General features: G+C 43.8%; 1 protein-coding gene across 1 annotated transcript in view; it reads right to left on the bottom strand.

The window, feature by feature from the left end:
- The window catches only part of NSG2 (neuronal vesicle trafficking associated 2), a 45,199-nt gene extending 32,648 nt beyond the window's left edge, over positions 1–12,551 (bottom strand). Inside the window, exons 1-3 of the mRNA XM_083181999.1 lie at positions 12,392–12,551; positions 11,900–12,050; positions 4,859–4,975 (exon numbers count right to left, since the gene is read on the bottom strand). Coding sequence (XP_083038125.1) covers positions 4,859–4,975; positions 11,900–12,028 — 246 coding nt within the window. The 5' untranslated portion in view covers positions 12,029–12,050; positions 12,392–12,551. The remainder of the gene's footprint in view (positions 1–4,858; positions 4,976–11,899; positions 12,051–12,391) is intronic.
- Between the last annotated feature and the right edge of the window lie 650 nt (positions 12,552–13,201).

Here is a 13,201-nt window from a genome sequence, read left to right as displayed (position 1 = left end):
AGGGGGGATTGGGGCGGCTAGGTGGACTGGCGGCGACGGCAGGGGAGGCGGCGGGGACCCGGGGCAAGCTCCGTTGCCATGGGGCGCACGAGAGCCTCGTGTGCGCGCACACCTGGCGGGAGCCGGCCGCTGGCGGGGGCTGGCGATACTTTTGCCAGCCCCTGCAAGAACTAGTTCGGCTCCATCTGTAGCTGGGCATTCTTCTGGGAACACATGTGTGGCGCTCCCTGCTCTTCCCTGTCTTCAGCTAGCAGCCACATGTGAGGGGATGTGTTAGTAAACACAACCTTTTGCATGCTTGTATGCCGGCGGGCACCATTTTCCCACTCGCAAAGCAACGAGTGGGTCTGAATTAGGCTCGTTAAGGCACCACAGGTAGTTTGATATATTCTAGTAAACTGCAATATATTTGTGACTCTTCCCTGATGCTTACTTTAGCCAGCAAGCTTTGGTCAATATTAGTGATATCACCACAATGCTTACTAAATGTAAAAGGTTAGACCTCAATAAAAGTGTTATTGGGTGATATGAGTATTCAAGATGTGGCAACCCACTCCAAGGTACCCCTGGTATGCCTCCTGTGCCCCCTAACAGCTCTGAAAACAGAAGCCAATGCTGCCCGAAAGCCCCTTTTCCCTTCTACCAGGGACTGAAGGGTTAAACAAACCCAGCCAGCACTAGGCAGAAGGCACCTGAGGGTGACTCCAAAACACAGGAGTCTGTGCACATCTCTATTCTGCTTTCTCTACAAACACACACCCCCTCCCCCCAAATGTCTCTTCTTGTTTCAATCCAGTTTCTTCATGGAAGTTTTTCTCTCCTCATCTTACTGTAAGTATTCCTCTGTTACATCTTCAGCTCTAGCCACTTTCAGTGGTGTATCTATTGTCAAAGAGCTAATGCCCCTCCCCCTCATACATATTGTAAATAGTGACAGCGCACATGGAAAAAAAGGCATGGTCTTGTGGGGAAGGAACCCAATTAAAATGACTCCACACTGTACTGCCCTTTACTCACATTACACCACACCACACAGTACTGCCCCTTACTCACATTAAACCACATAATAATGTCCCTGAATCATGTTACACCACACAGTAGTACCCCATATACATGTTATGCCATGCACTACTGCCCCATAGTCACATTACTCTGCACAGTAGTACTCCTTACTTTCCACTTCATAGTATTATGCTTCACTCAGATTACACCACAATCTAATGTCTTTTCACATTACACCACACCATAAGAACTCTTATACATGTTATCCCACACACTAGAGCCCCTTATTCATTTTACGGGGGACACACCGGGTATACTGGATATTGCCCCCCTTATGCCCCCACCTGGTCTGTGCAGAATGGCCTCACTAGCTGTCTTGATTCATGTCCCAGTGTGTAAGTACTAAAGAGGGTACTGCTATTCATGCATGTGACAAGATAGATGATATACTGTTGTATATTATATATTTCTATGTGTATTTTAAGGTTGTTTTAAGTTGTCTTTGTTCCCCTACAAGGAAATTTATAAAATAATTGTCTGGTACACTATAAGTTTGAATATAATATACAGATGTAGCGGGATTCATCTTTGCAGGTGATGCCGGAAGGGGACGTCCCCTTCTGACGGCGCACCCCCCCGCAGTGCCCTCGGGTCCCTCCCAGCCCCTCGAGCGGGAGGCGGACAGTATTGCGTCCGCCTCGCCGCCCGGATACTGAGACGCGCGTGCGTGGGGGACGCACGCGCGTCTCAGTCAGATGGAGCGCCGGGTTGCTGGCGGATCGCCAGCAGCATGCTGCTGGCGGTTCGCCAGCAAAGATAAAACCGGCCCCATCTGTACATAAGCCATACCTCTCAACATGACCCATTCCAGGAGGGACAAAATCCTCTCTACCTGGACTTCCATCTTAATTTATGATTGCAATTACCTGTGTTGAAATACCTTTATTATAAGTTACATAGTTCAAGTCAGGTGATGCCAATCATACAGTTGTGCTCATAAGTTTACATACCCTAGCAGAATTTGTGATTTTCTGGCCATTTCTCAGAGAATATGAATGCTAACTCACAAACTTTTCTTTCACTCATGGTTAGTGGTTGGGTGAAGCCATTTATTGTCAAATAACTGTGTTTAACTGTGTCATAATGACAACAGAAACTACCCAAATGACCCTGATCAAAAGTTTACATAACCCTAGTTCTTAATACCGTGTATTGCCCCGTTTAACATCAATGACAGCTTGAAGTCTTTTGTGGTAGTGGGGTACATCCCATACGCAGCTTCCTGGCTGATGAGTGCAATTATCCTTCAGTATTTTCTGATAACATGCTGCATTCATCTTGCCATTAATTTTGACCAAGTTTCCAGTGCCTTTCTAGCTCACACATCCCAAAACATCAGCGATCCACCTCCGTGTTTTACAGTAGGAATGGTGTACCTTTCATCATAGGCTTTGTTGACTCCTCTCCTAATGTAACGCTTATGGTTGTGACCAAAAAGTTCAATGTTGGTCTCATCACTCCAAATGACTTTGTTGCAGAAGTTTTGAGTCTTGTCTCTGTGCTGTTTGAAGTATTGTAAGCTGGATGCTTTGTGACATTAGTGTAGTAATCGCTTTCTTCTGGTGACTCGACCATGCAGACCATTTTTCTTCAAATGCCTCCTTATTGTGCATCTTGAAACAACCACACCACTTTTTTTAAGAGAGTCCTGTATTTCAGCTGAAGTTATTTGTGGATTTTACTTTGCATCCCAAACTATTTTCCTGGCAGTTGTGACTGAAATTTGTGTTGGAGTACCTGGCCGTGATTTGGTTTCGACAGAATTCCACTTCTTAATTAGATTTTGAACACTTCTGATTGACATTCTCGATTGCTTGGATATTTTTTTATATCCCTTTCCTGTTTTATACAGTTCAATTACCTTTTCCCGCAGATCCTTTGACAATTCTTTTGCTTTCCCCATGACTCACAATCCAGATATGTCAGTGCAGCACTGGATGAAAGATGCAAAGGTCTTTCAGGAGACCAGAAACTCACTGACCTTTTAAACACACACGCTGATTACAAGCAAACAGATCACAGGTGAGGATGGTTACCTTTAGTAGCCATTCAAACCTGTTTGTGTCAACTTGTGTGCATGTTATCAGGCCAAAATCTCCAGGGTATGTAAACTTTTGATCAGGGTCATTTGGGTGGTTTCTGTTGTCATTATGATTTAAAAAGAGTAAACACAGTTGTTTGACAATAAATGGCTTCACCCAACCACTAACCATGAGTGAAAGAAAATTTTGTGATTTATCATTCATATTCTCTGACAAATGGCCAGAAAATCACAAATTCTGCTAGGGTATGTAAACTTATGAGCACAACTGGATATTAAGAGGGAAATCCAGGTAGAACGCATTTTGTCCCTCCCTCCTGGAATGAGTCATGTAGGGAGGTTTGCACAATCTAATAATATACACCCCCCCATTCCTCTGGGCCCCTCTGTTTTAAGTGCACCAGGCCCCCTCAAACCTTAAACCAGCCCTGATTACGCACATACAGTAGTACCCCTTGTACACCTTATGCCACACAGGGAGAATAATAAAGCGCCCCCAACCCCCCCCCCCCCCCCGCTCGCGCGCGCTGATACCTATATAACATGAATTGCCTATTTGTCTACGTACATGAGACAAGATTGCCTTCTTGACTAATTTTCTTAAAATCAAGTTTACAGTTAAGTCCAGTGTTACATAGGTGTGAACAATACCAATATTGTCCCTGCTCCACCAATGCGCTGCAGGGAAACAATGCTTGGGACAACCTTCTACAGAGGAGGCAATCTGGAACATCTAACAGCATTCTGACATGTCATTCTACAGTGCCTGCAGGACTGTGTCTCTCAAATGGGCCCGCACAACAGCTTTATTTACCCCTTGAGTGGTGGCTTTTGCTGGGGCAGGATAAACCTATCAGGGCAGGTTTGACCTGCCCCCTAGCAAAACCCACCACAGAACGTACGGCCACCTCCCCCTGTCGCTCTCCCCTCCTGTCACTCCCCACCCCACTTGTGCACACCTTCATATTTGTGGTATGTCCGGAAATGTTCCGGGACAGCCCACCGCGGCAACAAAGCTGAGCCCGGAAAATTTCCCGGCATACCACTGAAGAGGTTATGGGGCCCAAGACAACACTTTAATACATAAATGTGGAAATATCTATTCTTGACAAAAAACTCAATGCACATGCATATACAAACTTGGTGGAATAATAATTAAATGGGCACTAGTAAGGTAGACACTGGGGTAAATGTAAGGTAGTATAGGCCCTGCTTGTGAGCTGAGCATCAAATTTAGGGAGTAATTCAGACCAGCTCACTAGACTGCGTATATTCGTGCCTAGCCAGCAGGTAAATCCCGCCATACCGCCCCACCAAACGCATGTCCCCCCCACCACCCGAATCCCCACACTACAATGCAAGTGGATGTGTATGCTTACATATATGATTGCATTACTCACCATCGAATGATTTATCCTCTGTTCATAATGAGCAGTAAGCCGGTACTTTTCTGATGGACATTATTCAACAAATTTGGGGTGGGTGCTGACGTCATATGCCAGGACTGCATTTGCTTGGGTCCGCCCATCGTTTCCATGGGCGTGCCCACCGCTTTTGTAGGCATGCATTTTGTAGGCATGCATATGCTGGGGCGGACCACAACAGCAACCACCTGCCTGTCACTCAATTTGCAAAAGGCCCAGCCCCAATTCTCTTTCTGGCACATGGCATCAAAATGTCTAGTTGTGGCACTGATCAAATCCCACTATATGACAAAAAATATCTCAGTAACAAGAATATACAGTAGATACATACCTTTAACCTTTCAGTCACCCCATCAGTGAAACTGACGGTGAACTCCGCAATTTTTGGCACTCTTAGTTTCTTGTTCTTTTGTTCAGACTGGTACTCTGTCCTTGTTTTAACAACCACCTAAAAAACATCAATATGTTATTATTTTATACCTAAAAATTACTTGGCAATGTGTGTTAAAAATGAGCATTTCACTTTATTTTCCTTTTACTAGACTGTTAGAAACATAATTAGTATTTTAATAATATGATTAGATTGTCATTTTTTTTCTTTTTTTTAATGAAACCATGGAGAGAATTCCGTTAGCTGTGGTAAATCTTTGCAGGCTAATTGATCTCCCGGAGCTGTTGAATTAGCCCCAAAGGCAACCTGCAGTAAACAGGGAATTTTTTTTGAGTCTGAGCAGGCTTGAAGGGAAATCTCAAAGAAATAGCCTGTTTTCATGTCCATGACCATGTTAACACAGGTCCAGGAACTTAGCTCAGATTCTGGTCCTAAGCTGGGTACACATCTATACAATCCCTGTTTTCTTGCGAGCGTTCGATCGACCATACACGCGACCGTCCACAAGCACCAGCCGATACGCGCGTACACACCTGTACCATATTACTTGCGACGTTTGATCTACTCCCGTCCAAACAATCGCAAGAAAAAGATTGTACCACTGTACACACTCTCTTGATTCGGGCTATTGACACATCAGATATAAACAATATTATCATAATGGGCTGGGTTACGGGCATACCAAAACAAAGAGGCGTGAGCACAGAACTTAGACAAAAGCGATTTCTTTTACATCAGACGTTCGTTCGTTCATTTGTTTTGTTTGTTTTCTATCACTCCCTCCCATCATGAGCTTGAGGAAAAGAAAGGTTCATGCTTGTATTCTTTCTGCTATGGCCACAACACTGCAGTCTATAATAAAAAAAAGAGGAGCAAGAATCGCAGCTGCTGGACCAGAAACTGGCTTCTGAGGTGAGACACCTTCTCCCATATGTCTTTTTTTTTTACAATAGTTTTTTTTATTAAAGTAATATTCAATCACAGAGACATAGAAGACATGACATTATTGATTCAATTCATCTCCATTTTTGTCCATCAAGTTACAAAACTAATATAGTGCCGTGTTGGAGTAAGTAATATCAATAGTTCCATGTCCCATAATCAAGCAATAGCATTCTATTACATATGCTGTACTTAACACTCGACAGACATATAGACAAACAGACAGACAAACAAGACAGAAGGTATGGGGAGAAATGGAAGGGGAGGGGAAGAGAGTAGGTTAGTGGAGGGAAAACAAATAAGGAATAACAATGATAGTGGCCATTTTTATCTTATCTTATCATTCCGCAAGTTAATCCCCCTGAAGTTTCTTTGTAGTTTATAAAACTCCCTGACACAACTTGGGGATATTACTGAATATGCCAGCATGTGTTATTACATGTACAGTACTTGCCCTATATCGTAATGCAAGCCATGCACATCTGCTGAATATTGCAGCTTGTGCCTTATATGTATCAGCTGTGTACTCTAATTCCAGCCTCGCACTTGTAATATGCTAGCCTGCTGTCTTATTACACGCACCATTCCTGTAGCCTAATACTAGCCCTGTACCATCACTTAATATGCCAGGCAATGTTCTTATTATGGTACAGTATATATGCTAGTCCTGTAGCCTAATGCCAGCCTTGTACTATTTCTGAATATGCCTGCATGTGCCTTTATTACATGTACCTTTCATTGATTGCACAAGTTTACATTGTTTTTTGGGTTAGCAAGCAGCATTTTGAAAGTGGTATGACTTTACAAAAAATACCTTAATACAATAGAAAATAAGATCCAAGATATTTCATAAACAAAAATGTAATATTGCCCCCAGTAGGAGGTACAGCTCGCAACCAGTGAAGACGGTCAGGCACAGGAACAGTTTCTTTCCCCAAACAACCACAATATTAAATGCTACCCATATTCCAGCATGATGCCCCCACCCATATTGTCACCGTCATATTACTTATTAGTATTTGTTATTCCTTGTCATGTATGTCTATGAGCAGTAGTTGTCGTTGATGGCAACAAAGAGATTCTAAAAACTACTGCAAACGATTTACCCTGTTCATTGCAGGACTGCCCCCAGAAATTGTGGGGGCCAGGGCTGAAAATATAGGTAGACCACTCCCTTCCTCCACTGCACACGAAAACACGAACACGCAGAAACACACAGAAACACTGCCCCATAACTCCTGACACACACATAAACGCACTGCACCACAGCACCCCCCCCCCCCCACACACACACACACACACACACACACACTGACCCATAAAAACATATACTGTAGATACAACAGCCTGCATCACCCTGCACTGGTAGATCTAGTTGGAGATCTGCAGGCAGGAAGTTAAGGTCACAGCAGTCCATGTGATCATTGAGAAGGGGCCCGAGTGGCAGCAAAGTGGATTGGGGTGGACCGCCAGCTGGTTACTGGCAGACAGCCATGGAGGGACAGTGGTATTTAAAATTTGGTGTTAGCTATGAGTCAGCTGGAGCTTCTGGACTGGTATCCAATCAGAAGTTACCTATACTCGTTTCACACCTGAAAATGCAGGGACTCTTCCTGGGAATACAGTCCAGGTATCATGCTGGAACATTCCCTGGTTGGCCCCTTTCACACCATCCTAGTCCCTGCATTTTCTGGTGTGAGGGGGGAGAGTTAGTGCAGGCAGCGGGAGGCAGGGTGAGTGGGATGATGCTGGCAGGGCCGGCATGGGATTAGCTGGGTGCTCAGAGCTGTGTGTGGGAGGATACAGCACGCTGGTGTGGTTGCTAGGAAGGCTGTTGCAGCACAATGTGCCGTCATTGCTAAGGTGCTGTGACAGGCAACCAATTAAATCTTGAGACTGCCGCCCTGCTGGCTGTAAGAGGATGCAGGCTCTGGTGGAGACTGGCAGTGGCTGTGTGGCATCCTCCGTTTGCGGGACACAGGCGCTCCGCTCCACAACCACACTCCTCCAGCTAACCAGAGCCTCGCCCTCTCCGGCCATTCTAGGCACAGCGTGTTACAACCAATCGCCACGTCGCTGACCCAGCTCCCCTGAATTACAGTTGGACACTTAGACAGCAAGCCGGGAAACCGAGTAAGTACCTTTCATAAAGGCCAGTAACCAGTGAAGGTCCTGGGAGCAGCCCTGCTAGCCAGCAGGGTTAAAATCAAGGCACATTGGTCCCGGGATTTTGGCCCTGGAGCCTTTCACACTAGCACTAGTCAATGGGTTTTGGCAGTGGTACAGAGGGGGGACAGGTACTTTTTACCAGGGCCTGAGTCTGATGGAGGAGCCCAGGTCCCACTCCCCCCTCCAGCATTGCAGGGAGCTGGGCAGTTTGTGAGAGAGGACCGGCTGCTGCTGCAGCACAGCCTTTACCCCAGCTGTGGAAAGAAACTGCTTAGTGTGGTGTGCTGAGCTGGGGAGAGAGGCAGCAGCAGGGGCAGCCTGTCCTCTCTCCTGCTATGTCCGATCACACCCAGCTGCACCATGCAACCCGTACCCCGTACACCGCTCTTTTCACACCGCAAAAACAAATATATAATTTCTTCAGTGGGGTATGACCACGCCCCTTAGCGGCCACACCCACGGAGGCCACGTCCCCTACATTCAACCAGGGCCTGGCAGACCTGTTGGCAGCCCTGGTTGTTGGACATATAAGTTTTGCAACTGTACACACACATTCACACAGCCATCACATTCATTTGCATGGTGGTATTTCACTCTAGAAGGGCAGCGCCTTAACTGAACATTGGCCATGCAAATTCGTGGCCCTGTGGTCAGGTGTAAATTACCCCCAAAGCTCTGATACAGAACAATACCAGTCAACCATTGACACTTATTTGCTATGCAAGAGGACTATGACAAGGTATCCGTCTGATAGTTCAACCATGAAAAGTCAAATGGCACAAGGCCAAAATTGACAAAAGGTCGAAACATGCATTTGATCAATATGGCAATGGATGACACATGAAAAGCTGAACATGAGTGTTCCACGATTTGTTTCTATCTTTGGGCTTTTTCATGCTTTATAATCCACATGGAATACAATTAGGAATTGTAAAGTGTCCTGAGTGCATAGGTAGCGGAGAGAGGCACCATGCCCAAAGCATGGAGAGCAAAGTCATCCATGAGAGGGTACATGTGGACATTTTTTATGTGTCAACTGATTCCATGTTGACCTTGTGCCTGTCGACCTAAGCACTGTAGACCCTATGATCCACATCCTATGAAACTGGAATACTTCCTTTCAGTCCCACCACAGTCACCTGCAGTGACAGCTTTGAGCAGGGGTGGACAAATGGTCTTCGAGATCTACCAACGGTCCATGTTTTCCAAATCACCTAGCTGGTGCACAGCTGTAGTTAATACTAACTGTCACATTTCCAAACATCCTACGATAGATCCACAGGTTGCCTGAAAAACATGAACTGTTTATACAGGTAGATCTTGAGGACAGGATTTGGCCACCCCTGGCTTAATGGAATTGGCTTAGTTGCATCACAAGCTTTTCTGCAGAGACCAGTTACTGATGGTACACTGTTTATGATGCCAGCCATTAGTACTGGAACATTGCTCCTCTTGAAGCCGCACTGGAGGCTTCACCCAGTGGAGAGATACACAGAGTATACATACAGCATGTGCATCAAGGCCCACACCACGCAGTGCGGAACTACAGGTGCCCAAGCCGCTACTGTCACCATGGTAAGTGGCTGGAAGCTATCCATTTAATGATTCTTCTTTCCCTATTACCTCCTCCACCATATACAAAATGAAATACAGTGGCCACTCATGAAATATACCGTTAGGCTACAAGGGCTCCCTACCTAATAACGAATTTGATTGATGGGCATAATACCATTTTGACTGTAATATATTCTTGGCAGGGGAACATTTATTGAAAACACACTGTATGTCCATAAGGTCTAGTACTGTGGAACTGTGATCGTGGACTGTATGTATTTAATACTACTAGGATATGGTATTTTTATTCATTATAATGAATGCAAATGTGTATGGTTTTCTCAGTCAGTTGCATTAACATTGTTACAGAGAAACCTATAATATGTTTTACCATACAAGCAGTGTCATTACCAATTTGGCATAATCAGACAAATATGTTTTGTGTGCAGCTAATTACAAATAGAAATGTCAAAACATAAACCAAATCAATGTTGTGGTTTTTTAATTAAGCAAACCCAATATGGAAAAAATATGCACAGATTCAGGGGTATGTGTATACAGCTCTGAGATATAGGCCCTTATTCTGGTTCACTTGCAAAAGCAAAATCCTTCTCAAATGGACAAAACCATGTGCACTGCAGGGGGGGGCAGATGTAACTTGTGCAGAGAGATTTAGATTTGGGTGGGGTTTTTCTTCAAAGTGAGATCTATAATGCAGTGTCAAAATAAAGCAGTCAGTATTTTTCCTGCACAGAAACAAAATAACTCACCCAAATCTAACTCTCTCTGCACAAGTTACATCTGCCCCCCCCCCCCCCCCCTGTAGTGCACATGGTTTGTCCATTTGAAAAGGAATTTGCCTTTGCGAGTGAACCAGAATAAGGGCCATAGTCAGACTCTGGGATAATCCCTGTACAATCCTTATATAACAGAAGGATTTTGTGAAAAGATATCTTTGGGAAAAAAGTCCAAAGAAAAAAAAAAGTAATTTCTCTAGTAAATTAAACATGTGTTTCTCTCTGACAGGTATTAAAATAAAATATTTATTAAAATGATAAAGCCTATTCTGGAAATACTATAGTGGGAAAATGTCCACCTTTGTAGGTTCTACATCGGAGTCTCATGCCATAATATATAGGTGTGTTTTCACACAAAAAAAAGCTAATGTACTTCACAGCATCATAAACAGGCAGAAATAATCCAGATCACTGTGAGAGGTTTTACCCTCTGCCATATTGAAAATTACTAAAAACTAATACAAAAAATGTAAAGCAAGCAGCTTTGACCACTGGAAACATACTCTATTGTCTTTTTCTGTTCACTGTAACAACAGATTAACAATTTTGTAATAGTTGTGTTTTATTGTTTAGGGAACTTTCTATTCTAAATGCTGGTTATGCCATTTTTATAATATTCATACTTTTTTAATTAAAAAAATATGACTTTTTATGCCATAAAATAAAAGTGACAAAAATTCAGAAAGTAGCCAGATAGCTGTACATGAGTACTAGCCAGACATAAAGGCCCATGTGTATGAGCAATAGTTCTAATTGGGCATATTAATTCATAGGAATGCTAGATGTGTGTGCAACCAAGCTGGCATTGTGTCTATCTGTAATGAAAGTTGCCAGTCATAACAGTACTGGTGATTCATGTCCCCACACAGGAGTATTAGCAAGCCATGTTTTATGTCAAACAATTCTAGGCTGACTGTTTGTGTGCGAACACCTGCATACATATACTGTAAGCACCAACACGCATACATAGGAGAGCCAGCCAAGTCTAATTGCTGTTATAAGAAATAAGTCTATTTATAATCATATGAGTCAATATAATAAACCCATCTCATTATTTGCACATAAGGAGCAGAACATGCATCCTGACACTTGTAAATCATAATCTCACATCTACTGGTGAACCTTCTTCTTTAATAAATTAACATATGGAATAGTCACTAACATAAAATATATATTGTCAAACAGTGCTATTCAAATGCTGGAAATGAGAGAAAGGCATTATAAGCATAAACATGGGGAATTCAATAACTCATTTGACTTGCCATTCCTGCTTAGGTTCACAATTAGAAATCAAACAATCAGGCAATACTAGAATATTCTTTACTAACAAGCTGTGGAATCAGGCAGGAACCAGACCACCTCCCCTATGTATGGTATATGACTGTGAGCAGAAATGCATGTCTTACACATCTATCCCAATATAACAATGCCATGCATTGGTTGTTCATTTCATGGACTGGAAATAAGGTCCAGCAGTCCTATTCATACACTTTCCTATAGCAACCATGCCTAATATTACCTTTTCTGGGGCAGAGAACTGCAGATGATTTACATCCAAGGGTGTGATCAAAGGCACCGTCTGAAATCCATCTTCTCCAGAAGGATCCTTACTGTTTTTGTCACTCAGGTTACTCCCCAGCTTCACCATTCTTATTCCTCTGTTCCCAGACCTGGAGAACGAGGACGGTGGCTGATATTAATATAAATAGCATGGATACGCATTAATGGAGGCGAGCAGACCTGACCACAATACAAATCCTGGTACCCATCAATCCAATGTTAGGTTCCTTCCCTGTCTCTAATAGCACTGCACAAAGTATAATGATTTATTTTATTTTTTTCTCTTTTGAGCATGCTAAGTATTGGGTTAAACATTGAAGGTTGAACATATTTGTTTGCATGTGACATCTCGAACACACACGTCTTTATTTGACTACAGTATGTGCAGGCGATCTATCCTCAGACAGGCAGGGAGTGTCTCTATACAGTAACTAGAAGGCACAATACTCACAACCAGATGCTTCTTTTCAATGGCCACGCTGGTGGGAGCAAGGCTTAGCGCTGTCCGTGGTGCTGATGCAGACAACGATCCTAGAACGGCGGCTTCTGAGAGCTACTAAAGGGGAGCAGGACGCCTATTGCAGCACACTCTTCCTGCGGCACTCAGTCTGGAGCCTCTGTGCCGTAAACCTTGTAGGATTGCGCCATCTGGCGTCGAATAGGAACAAATGCACATTACAATAAATGTACCCAAAACCAGCAGCAATGCCGCCTACAGGGAAAATAAAAGGACGGGGATGGCTAGATCTTAATTTATTTACCTTTGTCTAAGTGTCTGATTGTCATTGCAGGCAAGTACTGATTATGTTTGCGTGATGAGTTTGTGCACATTACATGGAGTACCATTTTACAGCTATTAGTATTGCAGTTGTGTAGAACACGTTGAAAATATGCGTCATGTTTCCATAGGAACTAGATTGAGTAGTCTGTCATAGCCTAAATCAAAAAATAACCTATGAACTAATGGGGCTAATGAGGGCGTAATAGCATTATTGTGTCACAACACTGAGGTATTGGGTTAAATTCACACCCTGGTCCCAACTGTGTGGAGTTTGTAAATTCTCTTCGAGCTTCAATAGAGTTTAGAGACTATGTAAAAACCGGACCCGGACTAAACCCCGGACCGCCTGACCGGACATCAAAATCAGCAGTCCGGAGCTTGTAGTGTCCGGTCCGGGAGGTGTCCCGTCCTGGGGGTGTCTTGTCGGGGGGATGCCTGTGATAGCTGTCACCAGGGACATGGGGACGGGGAGATTACAGC

This window comes from Crinia signifera, chromosome 4 (assembly GCF_055691185.1).
Source record: "Crinia signifera chromosome 4, ASM5569118v1, whole genome shotgun sequence".
NCBI lineage: Eukaryota > Metazoa > Chordata > Amphibia > Anura > Myobatrachidae > Crinia > Crinia signifera.
The sequence above is the reverse complement of the archived record's forward strand: the minus strand, read 5'-3'. Positions and strand labels throughout refer to the sequence as shown.